Below are 20,236 nucleotides of genomic sequence, written 5' to 3'. Positions count from 1 at the left end.
CGTTTAATGACCGGTTTGTCGATTTTAAAACTTTAGTCGCAGTTAAAACCAAATGTAAAATATTAAAAATAAATACAAGACTTAAATTAAAGCGTAAAGTAAATAATGATAATGAAATTGCGAATAATAAAAGTGCGATAAAATAAACTTGCGATAATTAAGAAGTACGATAATTAAAAGTGCAATTAAATACAATAACAATAAATAAAAATGCGATAATTAGAAGTGCAATTAAATATAAAATAAAGGAAATTAAATATGAAATAAAAGAATTATGCTTATTTAAACTTCCGTAATCATGATGTTTGACGTGTTGATTTTAGTTTTATGCCCATGGGTTAATTGTCCTTTGTCCTGGATTATTTAATATGTCCATCTGGTTTTTGTCCATAACAGTCCATCAGTCATAAATATAAAGTGCGAGTGTCCTCGTCAAATTATCCTTATACCCGAAGTTAAATATTCCAACTAATTGGGACTTAAACTGTAACAAGATTTTAATACTTTGTTTAATAATTACACCAGGATGTCGACTGAGTGTAACCCAAGGTTTTAATATTTTGTTATCAATTATACCAAGTGTCCTTGTACATAATTTCACCCCTGTTTTAATTATTCTAGTGGCTATTAATCCATTCCCATGTCCGGTTAAATGAACGATTATTCGTACATATAAATACCCCGCCCATCGTGTCCGATCGAGTGTATATGGTAACTTATAGGGACGCCCAATTGTAAATCTTTATATTAACATTAACAAACTATCATTTAGTTAAACAAATATAAAGCCCATTAATAGCCCATAGTCTAATTTCCACAAGTGTCATTCTTTTGTCCAAACCCCAATTATGATACAAAGACCAATTACCCAATTTTAGTAATTAGCCCAACATCATGATTATTTCGAATTAAATAAGCATAATAATAACTTAGCTACGAGACATTAAATTAAAAAGGTTGAACATAACTTACAATGATTAAAAATAGCGTAGCGTTACACGGACAGAATTTCGACTTACACCCTTACAACATTCGCTAACATACCCTTATTATTAAGATTAAAATTAAAATTAAAATTAAAATTAAATTATATATATATATATATATTACGTATATATTGAGAGAAGAAGGAAAAAAGATGATTAAAAATGCTCAGAATTCGGTTGCTTTTATAGGGATTTTCAAAACTTGAGGCTCCGCGACTCGCGGCATTTTTGGCCTTCAAACTCCGCGTGTCGCGGAGTTTGAAATTACAGCTCACCCATTTTGGAGTCTCTCTTGCCGACGGTTTTTATTTATTTATATAATATATAAATAATTATCAGAATTATTTAAATATTATATTATATTATATTTATGTGCATAGTTGACTTATAATTTTTAGTCCGTTGCGTCGAGCGTTGAGAGTTGACTCTGGTCCCGGTTTCGGATTTTCGAACGTCTTTGCGTACAATTTTATATTTTGTACTTTGCATTTTGAATCTTGTACTCTTGTAATTTCGAGACGTTTCTTATCAATAATTGGAACCTCTTTGATTGTCTTTTGTACTTTTGAGCTTTTTGGTCGTTTGCATCTTCAATTCGTCGAATCTGTCTTTTGTCTTCACCTTTTATTATTTAAACGAATATCACTTGTAAATAGAACAATTGCAACTAAAACCTTGTCTTTCTTGAGGAATAATGCTATGAAATATATGTTCGTTTTTAGCATTATCAGCCCATAATCGAGTTAAGCCAGTGACATACTATTAACATAATATTGAACATGTTTTATGTTTAAACTCAAACTTCAAACCAAATAATTTATACATATACCTATTCTCACTATCTTACGTTAAACTCATCTGGCAAACTCATTTCAAAGCGCGTCAATTCTTTCAGAAGATAGGCATCAAATTGTGAAAGTGTCAAACAATCAAATAAAAGTCAACAATAAAAATAAATTTGGCCATTCTAGTAAAAATGGTACTGGTCAACAATCAATTCTTATTAGAAGTAAACTTTCCATTCAATTGTTAACATTCATTTGTTAACATGAGATACATATCTGATATTGTAATTTTAATACAGATTTTGTGCACCAAAAGGGAAAAGAGTAAGGTAAAAGAAAAAAAAGAACAAGGCAAGATTATGCTCAATTTTAACATGCAAAATTTGCATATATGTTTAAATTTGAAGATCCAATATTCCGTTATAAATGAGTTTAGTAAATTTCTCATATTAAATTTGTAATACCGATTTTTTTCGGAGCGAAAACCTCCCTAGCGACAACCACATCGGGTCCCCACTACCGAGTAAAACTCCCGGATGATGAGTCCCCCGAGCGACGAGACATGTATCCGGGTAAATTACGCACATTGATGTCCCTCTAGTCAAGAGCCCAATTAATTCAATCTTGAGCGTTACCAATAATTGAACATGAATCTTCAGCTTCATTGGGAATTCAATGACGAATAACGATGTAGGTCTCATTTATGTATGTTCTACTTCACATAAACAATATCAGTGTGTCAAAAGGATTTCCGCCTAATACCTCTAGAGTTTAGGCGAAATGCTATAGGAGCATTCGGTGGAACCGGTGAACTACACTTGCTTCTGGATAGATGTGTGGGACAGAGGGCTCGTGGTACCTGCTGCCCACCCTTCCTCCTCTGCTTTGAGAACCATGTGAACGGAGAGTGGGCAGAAGGGAAGGAGGTCCTCATACGGAGTCGCACACTTACTTGAGCAGTGCGGGAGACTATATTCCGCCTACACAACTACCTTGCTTGGTGGTTCAAAATGGAAGTCTAGGTATCTGCTTAAGTGGCCTGCTCGTACCGTTCCAAAAAGAGCTGCGCTGACAGGCTTGAAAATGTGTTTCCGGGCTCACATGTCTAAATTTCAGCGAGATAGGGTGTGGATAGGTGGAATGGGATGGGTATCATGCTTAGTTGTCAGTTACAGGCAAGGACGAAGGAAATGAGTTTTGTTAAGAGGTGCAAGGTTTGTCAACTACATGGCAACCTCATACATGCTCCAGCCGTGTATGATTGAGAAAATCAATCCGACATTGCAAATTTTTGTAAGAGGATTGAAATTGGTTGTTTATGTAAATTTCTCTAAATCTAAATAGGAACATTAATTAAATATTAAATTAAATATTAGTAGTATTTATACGGAGTATTAATTAATGATACCGCAACCCGCAGGCACACCGCAAGAGTATGCGGACAATCACTATTGTGCGTATGCGTGTTCTTGTGTGCGGTATGCGGCGTGCGAATGCCTTTGTTCCCGGTACGGTGGTTGCTTAGCTGTCAAGTAAATATCTTTTCCATAATTATATCCGTGATTTGGGGGAGTCAGTTATGGATACGATTAACGTGATCTGGGACGGTTCTAGAATTAGGGTTTGCCTATAAATACAAACCCTAATCATCATTTACCGGACACAGCACATTACGTAACCATCGCATACGATACACATTACGTAAAACAGCATCATTCAGCATCTTTTCAAGGTTAACAGGTTAGTCTTTTGTAAGCTAGTACCTACGACCTTATTTGGGGCCTCCTGATCGACGACCGTTATCGGAGGTGGACTTAATCACTTGGCCACCCCGCCAACATCATCATGTTGGCCAGGGTTATTCACGATAGCCGGACCGGAGAGCCACGTTCTAAGATCCTTAAACCCCCCCTTATGTATTGGGCAGGCATATTAAACCCCGCGGTTAAAATATGCATGATCAAGTGGTGCTTTCATTGAGAGTCGAATTAATTCAAGACTGTTTAATTGCTTTTTCTTTTAAGGTTTTGAATTGTATGACTCGTTATTTACAAAATTTTTGAATTTTTTCTTTAACAGTATCATGACTTCCGAGGAATCATCGGAACATACCCAAACAGATGTTCAGAACGCACCGTCTGGTAGTCAACATACACCGGTTATGACTACGGGGGCCGCTACTCAGGCGGGATACACGATATACCCTCCACCTATATCCGGCGAACCCTTTCAGAGGTACAAGCCGATATATTCAGACGGGGTCACACCGCCAAGAGCAAACTCACCAGTCACAACCACGCGGCTGGACTTTACGTCAGTAGATCCAAGGGTCATCTTTGCAGGCACTGGCGGTGGAACAGCGGGGCCGCATGTGGTTTGCTGCGGCCAGGTACCTATTTACAGTACCACTGTTTCAATACCTCTGCATACGCAGAGCATTCAGCAGAATTCGTCATTTACACCGTTGCAACCTTGGCAACCACCGCGCCCAGTTTCACAATTTTTAACTCCTGCGGATGCGCAGGCGTTACTTAATAGTTGGGGATTTGGGGTCATCCCAGATGCGAACTCTCATTGGGCGCCGATAACAGCGCAGCAGCAAAGCACAGCGCATACAGTTGGGCTTTTAAGTGTGTATCCTCAAGTTTCGCAGATATCTGCGCCACGGGTTTCGCTTCCTTTACAACCACCTGTGTACTCTGCGTCTTCAAGTTATCCCTCTTTTCCAACGCAGCAGCCTTGGTTATATCCGTAGACGCAGGGTCAACCTTGGCAAAATGTTCAAGGGCAGGCAAATCTTGCAAGTCAATTCATGCAGGCCGCACCTCCTGATATGGTTCACTTATTTTCACAACCTGACTTTGTTCAGGACATGATGAAGCGTTTCTTTGTAAATTTGAAAGGGGATCCTATTAAACCACCCTTCGAGCTACCGACTAACTTTGACAAGTTTCCTCCGCATATATCCGCATAGCCGTTTCCATCAGCACCAAAGATACCTAGCACGTTGGGTACTTACAATGGCCTGACCGATCCAGATGATTTTTTACAGCGTTTCGAAGGCGCAATGCGCACTCAAGGCTGGGTGGATCCGGTTGCGTGTCAGATATTTCCTATGACACTACAGGGTATTGCTCGTGAGTGGTTTAATAAGTTGCCGGCGGGTAGTATTGCCGGGTTTATGGATCTGCGGACAAAGTTTTTACTGCAACATCAGAATCAGAGACCACGCAAGCGCACTCACATTGAATGCCATGACATCGTGCAGAAGCCCAAGGAATCTTTGGGCGAATTTCTCACAAGGTATACTAATGAGTGCCTGCGTATACCAGATCTCAAACCAGAGCAACAGATTTCCGGACTCATACATGGTATAAACTCAGAACGTCATCCAACACTGGTAAGGCGTCTGCGCCATACAGTCCCAACAACTTATGCTGAGGCGCTTAATGAATGCCACGACTATATGCGAAGTGGCGAAGATAATGACATTCCAACAGCTAGCTCACGCAACGAGAGAAAGGACGATGATGATCGTTCGCGCGATCAAAATCGTGGTAACAACTCTCGTGGAAGGTATCCTAGCGGTGGTCCCATCAGGAATGATAAAGGGAAATCAAGTGGCAATTATCGAAACAATAATCAGCGCGGCATCAATAATCAGAACTATGCGCTGCTTAAAAGTTTGTCCAAAACGCCAAAAGAAATTTTGGCAACCGAACCGGTGTGCGCAACCTTTGCGGTCCCAACTCCGCTTACGGAATTTGGTAAGCAGGACAAAACAAAGTATTGTGAATTTCATGACGATTATGGTCACGACACCAATCGGTGTAAAAACTTGATGGAACGGGTTCTGCAGGCGCTTCGCGCAGGCAAATTGGATCATCTAAAACCACCTAAAAAGGAAAAGGGAAAGGCCGCAGAAGAGGCTTCGAAGTCTAAGACTTTCGCGTGGCAGAAAGTTGACAAAGCGAAAAATGCCGACTTAACCATTAACATGGTTGACGCAGAGAAAATCAACCAGCGGAGAAAGTACAATGATCACCAAGATTGGGAGCTTCTCCCAATCACTTTCCCTCCTGTAATGTCAATTGATTCTATTAATGAGCCCATTATCATCAAGTGTCGCATCCCTGATTGCGGAATCCAGGTTAAGCGCATGCACGTTGACACTGGCAGCGGTGTCGATATTATGTATGAGCATTGTTATCGTTTCCTTCCGGCAGAAGTCAAAGCGCAGTTACGCCAGCCTGATATTATGCTATCAGGGTTTTCCGGAGAAAGCTCGTGGCCGCTAGGCCGAATAGAATTAATGGTAGAGCTTGCGGATGACAGGAACCCGCAGATGATCAGGCATGAATTGGTCGATTTTTATGTGGTTCGTTCAACTTCACGATATAACGCACTGCTAGGGAGAAACTTCATACGGTGTTTCAATATCATACCATCGGTAGTGCATGGTTTGATCAAGTTTCCCACAGTAGGAGGCGTTGCCACGGTTGCGTCACATCAAACAACCGAGTTGTGTGGCTCAGTTGCGCCTATAAGCACTCCTAGCATGGGAGAACAACTGGCAAATTGTGCAGTCATAGCAAATCGCTTGCATCCGGATAAGCGAATTAAAATCAGTGCAGGCTTGTCAGCCGAAACAAAGGCCAAATTGCATGGAATTTTGTCCGCAAACGCAGATGTTTTCGCGTGGCGTGAGTCAGACATGACTGGGGTTCCGCGTGATATTGCGGAACATAAGTTAAATGTTAATCCATCATTGACACCCGTTAGGCAAAAGAAGCGGCATATGGCTCTAGACCGCAGTGATTGGTTGTGCGCAGAGGTGGACAACCTTGTCAAAGCAAGCATTCTGCGGGAAGTGCGTTATCAGACATGGGTTGCAAATCCTGTATTGGTAAAAAAGGCTGACGGTAACTGGAGGATGTTCGTTGATTTCAAAGATATTAATAAGGCATGTCCCAAGGACAATTACCCTCTCCCGGAGATAGACTGGAAGGTAGAATCACTATCGGGATTTAGGTACAAGTGTTTTCTGGACGCATACAAGGGTTATCACCAAATCTTAATGGCTGCGGAAGATGAGGACAAGACTGCTTTTCATACGCCGCAGGGTATTTATTGTTACACGAAGATGCCTTTCGGTTTAAAGAATGCTGGCGCGACCTATCAGCGTGTAATTGACGCAGCATTCAAGCACCAAATCGGTAGAAATCTTGAAGCGTACATCGATGACTTGGTAATTAAAAGCAACACTGAAGAAGACATGCTCGCAGACATCCTGGAAACGTTTGCATCTCTGCGCAGGATCAACATGAAGCTTAACCCGCTTAAATGTAGTTTTGGGGAAGAGGAAGGCAAGTTTTTAGGTCATGTGGTGACAGCGCGGGGTATCAAGGCCAATCCCAAAAAGATTGAAGCCATTGATAATTTGCCATCTCCAAAGACAAAGAAAGATGTGCAGAGTCTAACGGGGAAGCTTGCGGCTATCACACGGTTTCTGTCGAAAGCCGCAGAACGACAGTTACCATTCTTCAATACTTTGAAAAATTGTTTGAAGAAAAAAGACTTCGTATGGACTCATGAAGCAGAATCAGCCTTTCAGGAGATGAAAAAGGTGCTTGCAGAATTACCAACACTTACTGCGCCAGTATCAGGGGAAACGCTAACGCTGTACCTTGCGGCATCGAAAGAAGCTGACAGCTCAGTCCTCATCGCGGATCGCGGAAAGGTAATCCATTAATTTACATGCTTTATTTATATCGCATAAATTTAACGACTGAGGTTTTTCTCGGACGTAAATGCCGGTCTACTTCGTAAGCAAGACGCTGACATCAAGCGAAGTAAACTACTCACCAATAGAAAAGCTTGTATATGCGCTGGTCCATACGGCGCGGCGTTTGCGCCGATATTTTCAAGCACATCCAATCGTGGTTCTAACTGATCAACCAATCAAACAGGTTGGTAAACGCCTACTTTGCGGCAATGACCGGGGTTACCGCATTGACTAACGCAATCATTTTTCTTTCAGGTGTTGTACAAGCCTGAGATTTCTGGCCGAATGGCTAAGTGGGCAGTTGAATTAGGTGAACATGAAATAAATTTTTCTTCACGCAGTGCGGTTAAGGGTCAAATACTTGCTGATTACCTAGCAGAATTACCTGCGGATGTCGAGGCATCAGCAGAACATCAGGATCCACCTGCACCAACTTTGTCACCATGGGAATTGTACACCGATGGTGCATGCAGCGCATCTGGTGCAGGTGCGGGTGTAATTTTAACAGGCCCGGATGGCGAAGAGCATACATACGCACTGCGGTTTAATTTTGCTGTTACAAACAACGAAGCTGAGTATGAGGCTCTGTTAGCAGGTATGCGCATTGCGCATAGGTTAAATGTTAAAATTTTGCACGCATATGTGGATTCAAAGCTAGTATGCAGTCAGGTCAGCGGAGATTTCGAAGCGCATGACATAGCCATGCAGCAATATCTATCGCTTGTTCACAACCTCGCTGACCAATTTGAAGCTTTTCAAATCTCCCACGTAATGCGTGGGCAAAATAAGAAGGCGGATGCGCTAAGCAAACTGGCTGCCTTGGCTTTTGGTCATATGGGAAAGAAAGTTCTAATAGAAGAACTCAATGCGAAATCCATTGTTATGATGCCTTTAGTGGCACCAGTTGAGGAATCAAGCTCAACATGGATGACTCCCATTGTGGCTTTTCTGCGGGATGGCACATCTCCTGCGGATTCCGCTGATGCAAAGAAAGTCCGCGTTAAGGCGCCGCTGTATGCCCTTGAGGGTGACGTCCTATATCAAAAAAATTATTTGGGACCGCACTTAAGGTGCATTGGCCCGAAAGAGGCAGAGGAAGTTGTACGCGAGGTGCATGAAGGTGCATGCGCACTCCATTCGGGGCACAGGTCCATTGTGTCAAAAATAATTCGGCTAGGATATTATTGGCCCACCATGTACGCGGATACTGTGCGCATAGTTAGGCAATGTGAATCATGCCAAATACATGCACCTATTAGCAGAGCACTTGCGCATCCAATGATACCAGTCTCCTCACTGTGGCCATTCTGCAAATGGGCAATCGACATAGTCGGACCATTCCCAAAAGGCTGAGGTAATTTTATCATTTATTTTCTAAACATGCTACTCACATCAGTATCTTACGCACATTCTGCGCACGCAGGAAACATCAAATTCTTGATTGTTGCAATCGACTATTTCACAAAGTGGGTCGAAGCGAGACCGCTGGCAGCAATCTCAGGAAAAAGGGTGCGAAATTTTGTATGGGAAGACATCGTCTGTCGATTTGGTATACCAAACGAAATTGTTAGCGATAACGGTACGCAGTTCGCGGGTGACCCTTTTCGCAGCTGGTGCACGGAGCTTAATATTAAGCAAACTTTTACATCTGTTGCGCATTCGCAGGTGAATGGCCAGTGCGAAGTCACCAACCGGGATATAGTAGCTGGAATCAAAGCTAGGTTGGGTCATGGTCGCGTTGGTTGGGTGGATGAACTACCGAAGGTTTTATGGGCGCATAGAACAACACCCAAAGCAAGCACTGGTGAGACCCCGTTCAGTTTGGTCTATGGATCAGAAGCTGTTGTACCCACAGAAATTGGGGTACCAACGTTCCGCTACAAAATTTTGATGAGCAAAATAACTCTGAAGCTTTGCGGGAAAATCTTAATTTGCTGGAAGAGCGCAGACTCTCTGCGGCTGTCAACGAAGCAAATAACAAGCAAAAAATCGCAAAGTACTATAATCAGCGTGTGCGTTCGCGCTCTTACAAGTGCGGTGACTTGGTTTGGCATCAGAACGACGCAAGTCATGCGAAGGATACTGGGAAACTGGGCCCCCGTTGGGAAGGTCCATACAGGGTAGCGAAGGCAAACAATACCGGGGCGTACCATCTCGAGACACTAGATGGAAAACCTGTGAAACGCATTTGGCATGCGACGTTATTGAAAAAATGTTATATGTAGCTAGGTGGACCTGATCACTCCAATTTATTGTAGCACATTATTTTCTATGTATTTTCCGTCCGTTTGGATGTGTCGCGGTTGTAATTGTGATTAATGCCAATTAAATATTTACTCGCGCATACTTTTGTTGTTTAAATCTCTTTTGTATGCGGTTCCTGCTTACTTAAGGGGTGTCCTCTAGTCCCCGTGCGGCAGAAGCCTGTTTGGTTACAAGGCTAGACGCTAACGGCAGGCAAAGGGAATTGGTTTTCCCCTAGCCAAGCGCCACGCAGACTAGATGGCTGCAAAGTCGACTTAAAAAATTACAAGCATTGGTTTGCTTGTGCGTAATTACTCTCGCATTGGTTTGCTTGAGGAACTCAAAGCATAAAAACATTGGCTTGTTTTTAGTTGCGTTGCTTACCATACAGCTATAGTGCACCTCTAGTACATGACAAAGCGATAACGCAGTAGCTTTCGAGTCTAAATTATTAAAGGGTAATTGTTAAAGTATTGATTTATTTTACGCAGTAATACCCGCATACGCATGAGTTTTGGTTAACTATGCGCTTGGGCATGCGGTTCACATTTTGTTTTGATTCGTGATATATAAACAAATAAACACACTACGCATGCATATCAGGAATATATATACATCAAATTAAGTTGTTACATATGAGGTAATTGTTTGTAACGCCTGCCCAACACGGGACTTAGGGCTGCAAAAATACAAATACCTGCCTAAGCATAGGACTTACGGCGCAATCCAACACTAATAATCCTCCTTTAAAAACCCATCGATCGGCATGTTCGGGTCTGCAGCGAATGCGTTGATTAGGGGGATAGGGATGGACTTGATGGCTTCTTCCGCCTCCATTAACGCTGCAGCCGTTCCCTCTTTTAGCTTCTTTTGAACGATGTCGGGGAACGGCGGTGTTAGACCGCAAGCTTGGATTACCTCCTGCACAGCCTTGTTGATTTCATGGTCCCTGACCGCATCAACGTAGGCATTGAACTTGTCGGACACAGGCTCTGAGTCCATCACCTTTTGCGCAATGGTAGGGAGTGCGGTGCGCAGCTTCGCTAGATCCGCCTCTGCCAGCTCGCGGTTGGTTACCGCGTCATCCCTTTCCCTCGTAACTTTCTCAAGCTCCGACCGAAAACGTTCTGCATCCCCCTTCGCCTGCTCAACCGCACCAACCAGCTCACGGCTCTTTTTTCTTTTCTCAATCAGCGCGGCTTTGGTTTCATTCGCGGTCGACTCAACCGCCTTACGCGCCTCCTCAGCAGCATCCCTATCCTTCTTGACCTGATCTATACCCGCCTGCAGTAGTCCTAGCTCTACCTCTTTGTGCAAAGCTAGCTGGTATATGCTGGAAGAGCGGCGGGCCTGATCCGCAAACATGCCGAAAAATACAAGGCCGTTTTGAATGAAGGCATTGTGCGCCTGGTTAAACGGTAGAGCGGCCAGTTGCTCGCGGAATTCGTCCGGAAAGATTTGCTGCAGGAACGCAGACTGCTCTGCGGCATTTTCCGCGGAAGACTGTGTGAGTTGGCTGAGGTTGGCAACGCGGAAGCTACCTTGCGGAGGAGTTGGTGTGGAATCGGAATCCACGTGTATTGTCTTATCCTTTGATGTGGCGGTAGCTTGGAGATCTGGGTTGACCCGCGGGGTGGACGGCTGCGTCTCCTCCACATGCTCTGCATATCAGTAAATAGTTATAACGTGAACTTTAGTATGCGGTAAAGGCGCAAGGAATGGACGCTTACCAGTAATGGGGGGAAGTAGTTCTGCGGAGCGTGGCTCGATTGGAACAAAGTTATCGTTCCGCATGTCCTCCCTTTGTTTGGGAGTCATCTTCTTCTTCTTCTGCTGAGCCGCAGAGGTCTCAGCTGCTTTGCGTTTGTTGCCAGATGCCGCCGGCGATTGCTCCACGTTTTCGCTAGCTTTCTCCTGCTCTAGCTGTACGTTCACATCTTGCTTGCGGAAGGAGATTCCCGCAATCTCTTCAGCAGTCAGCACCTTCTTCATCCTCATTTCTGCAAAGATACGCGCATGCGTTAGATAATATACATACAAAAACAGTTTAGTACGCGATTATACTATTCCTACCCTTTCCATCCGGTCCGACTATGGCTGGGCGCACATCCTCCCATGGCCAGTGTGCGGATATCTTCCCTAGCCGCAGCATTACGTTCCCATATGATCGATGCACTAGCTGTGCGTTTGCACACTCCGCTAATAGTTTCCTTTCATCCTCATCCAGGGCGGGGGTCTTGTTTACATCCTTCTCCACCTTCTCGAACCATATCAGCATTTGCGGGAAGTTTGCACTCACCACAGTTTGGTCGACGAAAAAGAATGTCTCTTTCCAATTCCCCGCATTCGATTTTGGGGTCTTGGTGAAGTTTTGACGAGCGAAGAAGGTGAACCACGATTTGTGGTGGTGGGCTAGTCGGTATAAATGGCAAAACACCTTCACCAGGGGCACTTTCTTGAGTGCAACGCACCACATCTCGAACAAGACTATTTTTCCTATAGCGTAAGGGTGTAACTGACCTACTCCGACCTTAAAGTGATCTAGCACGCCAAGGAAGAAATCAGTGGGAGGAACCCTAAAGTTGCCATGCTTAAAAGCATGTTCGTAAATAGCCACCTTTTTCTCCGGTGGCTCGTGGGCTCGCTGATTGGACAAAGGGGGCACCGGATTGTACTTGGCTAAGGGAGGATACTGTTTCACTAAGTAATCTATGTGCTTCTGCTCTATAACAGACTCTACGCTATCTACATACGTCTCGTTAGCTTTAGTCATTTTCTAGGAGTAATCGGATGAATACTAACCTTTAAATGGTGGCCGGAATGTTCGATTTTTGATCGGAATTCAAATTGGCAGCGTAACGAGGAAGCTTGAAGCAGGAAAGTGGAAATGAGCTGCAAAATGGGGTATTTATAGGGAAGATTGGATGGAGTGGTGTGATCGTGGCTGTACACGTGTTACGCAATCGACGGCCAGCACTTTATTTATGCGCGTGGATGCCAGTTGGGTATGATTACATGTACGCGCGTGGTTGGCACGCGCCTGACACACTGCCACTTTATGTCATGTCCGCCGAATGGGCTTCTGCGATTGTGACAGGCATTTAATGGCATCGAGGCGCACGCGGAATATTAAATGCTAGCCGTTTTCTTGTTTTTTCTTTCGCTTAATAGTTTGATATCATACGCCTCGCGCCATATAACATCAAACTGGGGGGACATAATGATACCGCAACTCGCAGGCGCACCGCAAGAGTATGCGGACAATCACTATTGTGCGTATGCGTGTTCTTGTGTGCGGTATGCGGCGTGCGAATGCCTTTGTTCCCGGTACGGCGGTTGCTTAGCTGTCAAGTAAATATCTTTTCCATAATTATATCCGTGATTTGGGGGAGTCAGTTATGGATACGATTAACGTGATCTGGGACGGTTCTAGAATTAGGGTTTGCCTATAAATACAAACCCTAATCATCATTTACCGGACACAGCACATTACGTAACCATCGCATACGATACACATTACGTAAAACAGCATCATTCAGCATCTTTTCAAGGTTAACAGGTTAGTCTTTTGTAAGCTAGTACCTACGACCTTATTTGGGGCCTCTTGATCGACGACCGTTATCGGAGGTGGACTTAATCACTTGGCCACCCCGTCGACATCATCATGTCGGCCAGGGTTATTCACGGTAGCCGGACCGGAGAGCCACGTTCTAAGATCTTCAAGCATAACTTGGGTGTTAGATTCTATAATTAATATATGATAATTAATAATAAATAATATATAAATAGATAAATAAATAAATACAAAATGATTTATGTTGTTTTCACAGGTGGTTAAGGACGAGGTTTTACTGAATGATTTCTATAGTTCTAGATAAAGATTTTGTGTAATGGCTTTTACCTTTATTTAAAAGGAATTAGAAAGATAAAAAAAAAAAACATATAGTATTATTGTGTTGTGTTTTTGAATGATAATTACTATATTATTGCAATAATAATTTAAGTCGTCTCGAGATAGAATTATTTAGGAGATTTTATGCATTAGAAAACGACTTCAATTGAGCTTTAACTCAGTATTCTGCTAACCAATTTCTTAATATTGAACATGTTCAAGATATGTCGGTTCCAAATCTATTTACTAATAAGTGAACGGGTTGAAATTGCTACCTTTATTTATACCGATCCCATCATTTTCTGAAAGCTGAATTTTTATATATTTTTCAGGTATGTTTTGATGTGCATCTATTTCTTGCAGCAGCATCGCATACCTTCCAATCTTCCATGTCTACAGGTGTATCTTCTCTTATTAACTGCCTTATAAGAGTCCCATGTGTAGTATTCATTTAGTATAATATGCAATATGAACATAACCAGTTTGTTAAAGATCATTCTATTGAAATAGAAACGGCAAAGATACTGGTACTCGTTGGGGAAATTCGAAACCCAACGTTTTTGGGGTTGGTCGGGTCCGAGTATTTGGGTCAAGGGGCAGGTCTAGGGATAGTTTTAGTTTCATTTTTTGTGGGCTTGAGTTCAGGGATGGTTTTATATAAAAACCTGCATGAGCGACCCACACTCGCATTCCTGAAATTTGACCTCATCTAGTATACCTGTTGGGAAACCCGTTAACCCGATAGTTAGTAAGTAAACGAGGACCCGTCGAGTATGGGTTTGGGACAAGTTTTTTTAATCGGGTTCTTGGCCGGGATTAGGCCCGATATCATACCTATGTTGAAGGTGATACATTATAAATTATTAGTTATTAACTAATTAAAAAAATAAAATTAGTTATTAACTATAAAAGAATGTGTTCTCAGGAAATAGAGTCGAAAAATTATAAAGTAAATCTGGGTGGTGATATCATATGTGAGTATTATAATCAAGTGGATAAACTAGAAAATTTTGGATGTGGCAATCGTAATTGTGAAAGTATTGCTCGATTAGTGTGGGGGTTCTTTCGATACTGGGCTTATTGTCATGATTATGCATCTCGAGTCATATCTATTCGTACCAAAAACATTATAAGGTAAGTTATTAATTTTTGTTATTCTTTAGTAGATATGTGGTTTGTAGTTTTAATTATTTTGTTATAACGACTAACTATCTATATCTAAATTTTTTATATTGATATGAAACAGCAAAACTGAGAAAGGCTGGAATGATCATTACATAAGCATAGAAGAACCTTTTAAGGTTTCTTCTGATTTGGGTAAAGAAGTGGATGAACAAACCTTTATTGTTTTCAGAAAGGAGTTTGAGCGGGCTGCTTTTATTATGGAGGTTGATTCTGATCCTCTTGTAAAGCTTTTTGAGAATAAACAACAATGGTGATGTGGTGTTTGGAAAAAGTTGAAAGAGTTTAGTGAGAAGTTGAAAGTAACTGTTTAGCTTATATAATTTATCATTTTAGTAATTGGATATGAAGTTTCCCTATTATTTTAGTAATAGTTCATCGTAAATGAAATTGAATGAGTTTCCATTATGGAATTGAAGATTTAAGATGTCAAAATCTTGTTTGTTTGATGTTCAATTTTGCATTTTCTGATCTTGTTTGGTTTTTCATCTTCTGCTTCAGTAACCGGCCATTTTATACGTCGCTCCAAATAAATATTTAGAACATGATTCCCCTGTTCCTGAATTTTCGATGCTAATATTTCTGTTTATTAGTGTTACTACTCTATCTCAATCATACTAGTATTACGGAGTAAAATTTATTTTTTGATGTGGGAGTTCCAACCAACATACATATTAACGGACTGATTTGGGTCGCATTATATTTCAAACTGGCGAAATCAAAATAGTTAGTTGAATATGGGAACTAGTCCTAAATTGTTTTTTTCTCTAACCGTTTAGAATATTGTTGTTTTGACCCAAAACTCCTGGTACTTGGTGGTTCTGGTGCTTGCGGCGCTGGTTGTGGTGTTTGTGGAGCTGGCGTAAGCCTAGCTTCTAAATTGTGCAACGTACCCTCTAGGGCTATTATTCTTGAACGAAGTTCTCTCACTCCTACTACTCCCACTTGATTATAAGTTGTCATTAGGGGTCGAATCATATCCAAAAGTGTTCTCATGGAACCCTCCAGGCGAAAAATCCTTGCAAAAAGTGTGTAAATTGTGTTTCGAACAGGTTCCCTGGTAATTGGTTCATGTTGTCCGACATTAGGAGGAAAATTTACTTCGTTATAGGGAGAACCTTCTTCATACCTTCATACCTCCATCGGTGAGTACATTTTGAACTCACCCCCATCTATTCCAAAAGGACTGGTAGTTAATCGGTTGGGGCATTCCCGTCACACTGTCCTCGGAGTTTTCTTCAACCTCCATTTTAGGATCGGAGCCAGAACTAGCAGAGCTCGAACTTCGTGAATCATCCATCTTGAGTGTGCAACAATCCAAATCAATATGACCTTCCGCAATCAAAGTCCGCAGCAATTATCCTTTGAAGTAAAGAACGAGTAAGCATAAACAATATAATTTTTTTTTAATAACATAATCTTAAAATAATAAAAACAAAATTTCCGCCCCATCCTCGGTAGGGTAATTTCGGTTCGTGCACCTAGTTTTACCAGCGACAAATTTTCAGAAATTATTATTTCAAGTCGTCAATAAAAAGTAAATTTGGTTCTACTATTTAAATGATACTTATGAATCTGACAAAAAATTACGTGTGCAATTTTGATAAACGATAATTTCAGCTGTAACACTTAGTTTTATCGTTTCCAAATAAACAAGTTAAATTCAAGGTTTTAAAGGTTTTATCGTTTTTAAATAGTAAAAAGAAATTTTAAAATCACACAACTATATAAACAAACATGGTGAGAAGAGAATTTCAGAATGTTAGAGACCTAACTTAATCGCCTCTTCGGTGAGTCGATTAAGTGGATTTCCTACGGCTACATGGGCGTACCCTCGTGAGTTTAACAATTTTTCCATATGACATCTAATCGGACCTTCTTTGCATAAAGTTACAAACTCGTAATTAGAATGTGTTTGATTCTTTGGGCATTTTCCCTTGTGGAACCACTTTCCGCACTTGTAACATTTTTCAAGATGTCGTGCTCTTCGTTTTGAAGCAGATTTAGACGTTCCTTGTGCGAAATGTTTTCGATTATGTTCTTGCCTCAATTCTCTCCTCACTTTATTACAGATATCCCTAATTTCTAAAACTAACTCGCTCGGCAAACGGTTTTTATTATATTCACAAATTAACGCGTACATTACTAGAAAATGATTGTATTCAAATTGATTGCGCATTTTGAAATTTTTTTCAAAATAAGAATGGAGGGAGAAGACTAGTTTTTAGAGTCTGCTAGGGAAAGACCATTGGAACTATATTTACATTAAAACTTGGTGCATGTTTATTTCTGAGTCGTTGCACTCGATTCTCCCCACACTTAGTTATTTGTGGGGTTGAAGTTGTGATTAACCTCATCATCAACATAGTGTTTAACTCTGTGACTATTAACTTTGAATATGTCTCCCTTTGAGTTTATCAATTTGAGAGTTTCGTAAGGTAGTACTCTTGTAACTACAAACGATCCTGACCGTCTAGTTTCAACTTTCCAGGAAATAGTTTAAATCTTGAAATGAACAGAAGAACACGGTCACCTTCTTTAAACACTTTTGATTTTAGTCGTTTATCATGCCATTTTTTCGTTTTCTCCTTATAGATAAGAGAACTTTTATATGCATCATGTCTTAGCTCCTCTAATTCGTTCAGTTGACTTAACCGTAGGCGGCCAGCTTCATGCAAATCAAGATTGCATGTCTTAAGAGCCCAAAACGCTTTGTGCTCAATCTCAACCGACAGATGACATGCTTTTCTGTAAACAAGACGAAAAGGGGTGGTCCCAATTGGAGTTTTATAGGCCGTTCGAAAGGCCTAAAGAGCATCCTCCAATTTCATGGACCATTCCTTCGGATTTGCACCTACAGTTTTCTCTAGAATGCGTTTTAATACTCGGTTAGTGTTCTCAACTTATCCACTTTTTTGTGGATGATAAGATGTCGATATTTTATGAGTTACCCCATATCTTTTCAGAACTTTCTCAAGATGATTGTTGCAAAAATGTGTACCTCGATCACTTATCAAAGCTTTCGGTGTTCCAAACCTTGCAAAAAGGCGTTTCAAGAAGTTGACTACAACTCGTGCATCATTTGTTGGTAGAGCTTGTGCTTCTGCCCATTTAGATATATAATCAATGGCAACGAGAATGTAGAGATTAATATGAGACTTTGGAAACGGGCCCATGAAATCAATGCCCCAAATGTCGAAAACTTCGCAAACTTGAATGATATTTTGTGGCATTTCATCACGTTGACTTATTTTTCTGGCCCTTTGACATGCATCACAGGATTTACAAAGAAGATGGGCATCCTTGAAAATAGAAGGCCAATAGCATCCAGCATCGTAGACCTTTCTTCCAGTGAGTTGAAGTCCGTAATGCCCTCCTTTGGGTTCTGTGTGACAGTGGAGTAAGATTTGTCTAGCTTCATTCCCAAATACGCACCGGCGTATTATACATCGTGACAACTTTTAAATACATGTGGATCCTCCCAAAAGTAGTATTTAATGTAACTAAAGAATTTCCTTCATTTTTGATATGACAATCCTTTCAAGATATCCACATGCCAAGTAGTTCGCGAAGTCTGCGAACCATGTTATTTCACTACTCTCGATCCTCATGAGATATTCATCAGGAAAGTTATCTTGTATTACAGACTCTTGGAGAACCTCCAATTCAGGGTTCTCAAGACGAGAGAGATGATCGGCAGCGATATTTTCTGCTCCCTTTTTGTCTCGAATTTCGATGTCAAATTCTTGCAGGAGCAAGATCCATCGAATTAAGTGTGGTTTAGCATCTTGTTTTAAAAACAAGTACTTAAGAGCAGAATGATCGGTATAGACAACCGTATTTTCTAGTACGAGATATGATCGAAATTTATCAAAAGCAAAGACTATAGCAAGGAGTTCCTTTTTCAGTGGTTGTGTAGTTCGTTTGTGCTCCTTGTAAAGTCTTACTAGCATAATAAATGGGTTGGAATCGTTTTTCAATTCTTCGACCCAAAACAGCTCCTATTGCGAAATCACTTACATCGCACATGAGCTCAAATGGAAGGTTCCAATTTGGAGTTATCATGATTGGCGCATTTCTTTTCTTTAAGAAGGTTAAAGGATTTAATGCATTCATCTTATGAATGGATTGTCTTTTTCAAGGAGTTTGTTCATTGGCGTGGGGATTTTAGAAAAATCTTTGATGAAACGTCGGTAAAAACCGGTGTGCCCTAGAAAACTCCAAACTCCTTTAACATTGGTAGGATGTGGAAGTTTAGAAATTACATCAACTTTTTCTTTATCCACTTCAATTCCTTCACTTGAGATTTTATGACCTAAAACGATGCCTTCTTTGACCATGAAATGGCATTTCTCCCAGTTAAGTACTAGATTTGATTTCTCCCATCTAATAAGCATTCGTTCAAGATTGATAAGACATGTATCAAAAGTGTCACCGAAGACTGAAAATTCATCCATGAATACTTCCATACATTCTTCTATCATGTCATGAAAAATCGCTATCATGCACCTTTGAAAGGTTGCAGGGGCGTTGCAAAGTCCGAATGGCATGCGTTTATACACGAAAGTGCCATAGGGGCGTGTGAAGGTGGTTTTCTCTTGGTCTTCGGGTGCAATTGGGATTTGAAAATATCCGGAGAAACCGTCAATAAAACAATAGTAACTGTTTCCGGCTAACCTTTCCAACATTTGATCGATGAAAGGTAAGGGAAATTGATCTTTTCTGGTGGCATCATTCAATTTTCTATAATCAATACAAACATGCCACCCCGTTACTGTCCGAGTAGGAATAACCTCATCTTATTCATTTGTGATTACGGTAATGTCACCCTTTTTAGACACGCATTGCACCGGGCTTACCCATGGACTATCAGAGATTGAATAAATTAAACCTGCATCAAGCAGTTTAATTATCCATTTCTTAACAACATCTTGCATGTTAGGATTTAGTCTTTGTTGACTTTGCACACAAGGTTTAAAATCATCTTCCATCAGAATTTTGTGTGTGCAATACGAAGGACTTATACCTTTTATGTCATGAATTTTCCATGCAATAGCCGGTTTATGGGCTTTTAGCAAGGAAATAAGTTTTGATTTTTCATTTTTTGTGAGGGAAGACGAGATGATTACAGGTAATTGAGATTCACCATGTAAATATGCATATTCTAAATGGTTTGGAAGTGGCTTTAACTCTAATGTTGGTGGTTCTTCAATTGATTATTTGTATTGGTATCTGTCTTCCTCTTTCAGCACTTGAAGTTCTTCTGTTATTGGTTCGAATCCATTAGCCATGAGTGTGGCTAACATTTCGGCTTCATTAATTGGTTCAGTTACATCTCCTAAAGAACATTCTCCAGTTCCCT

General features: G+C 41.0%; 1 protein-coding gene across 2 annotated transcripts in view; it reads left to right on the top strand.

Moving 5' to 3' along the window:
* LOC139891520 (UTP:RNA uridylyltransferase 1-like) overlaps nt 1-15,290 on the top strand; it is a 69,541-nt gene extending 54,251 nt beyond the window's left edge. For both annotated transcript variants that reach the window (XM_071874493.1, XM_071874491.1), the window contains exons 4-6: nt 14,025-14,091; nt 14,618-14,826; nt 14,939-15,290. In XM_071874493.1, coding sequence (XP_071730594.1) covers nt 14,025-14,091; nt 14,618-14,826; nt 14,939-15,131 — 469 coding nt within the window. In that variant the 3' untranslated portion in view covers nt 15,132-15,290. The remainder of the gene's footprint in view (nt 1-14,024; nt 14,092-14,617; nt 14,827-14,938) is intronic.
* The last annotated feature ends 4,946 nt before the right edge of the window (nt 15,291-20,236 follow it).

The sequence above is a fragment of the Rutidosis leptorrhynchoides genome, chromosome 2, assembly GCF_046630445.1.
Source record: "Rutidosis leptorrhynchoides isolate AG116_Rl617_1_P2 chromosome 2, CSIRO_AGI_Rlap_v1, whole genome shotgun sequence".
Classification (NCBI taxonomy): Eukaryota; Viridiplantae; Streptophyta; class Magnoliopsida; order Asterales; family Asteraceae; genus Rutidosis; species Rutidosis leptorrhynchoides.
The sequence above is the reverse complement of the archived record's forward strand: the minus strand, read 5'-3'. Positions and strand labels throughout refer to the sequence as shown.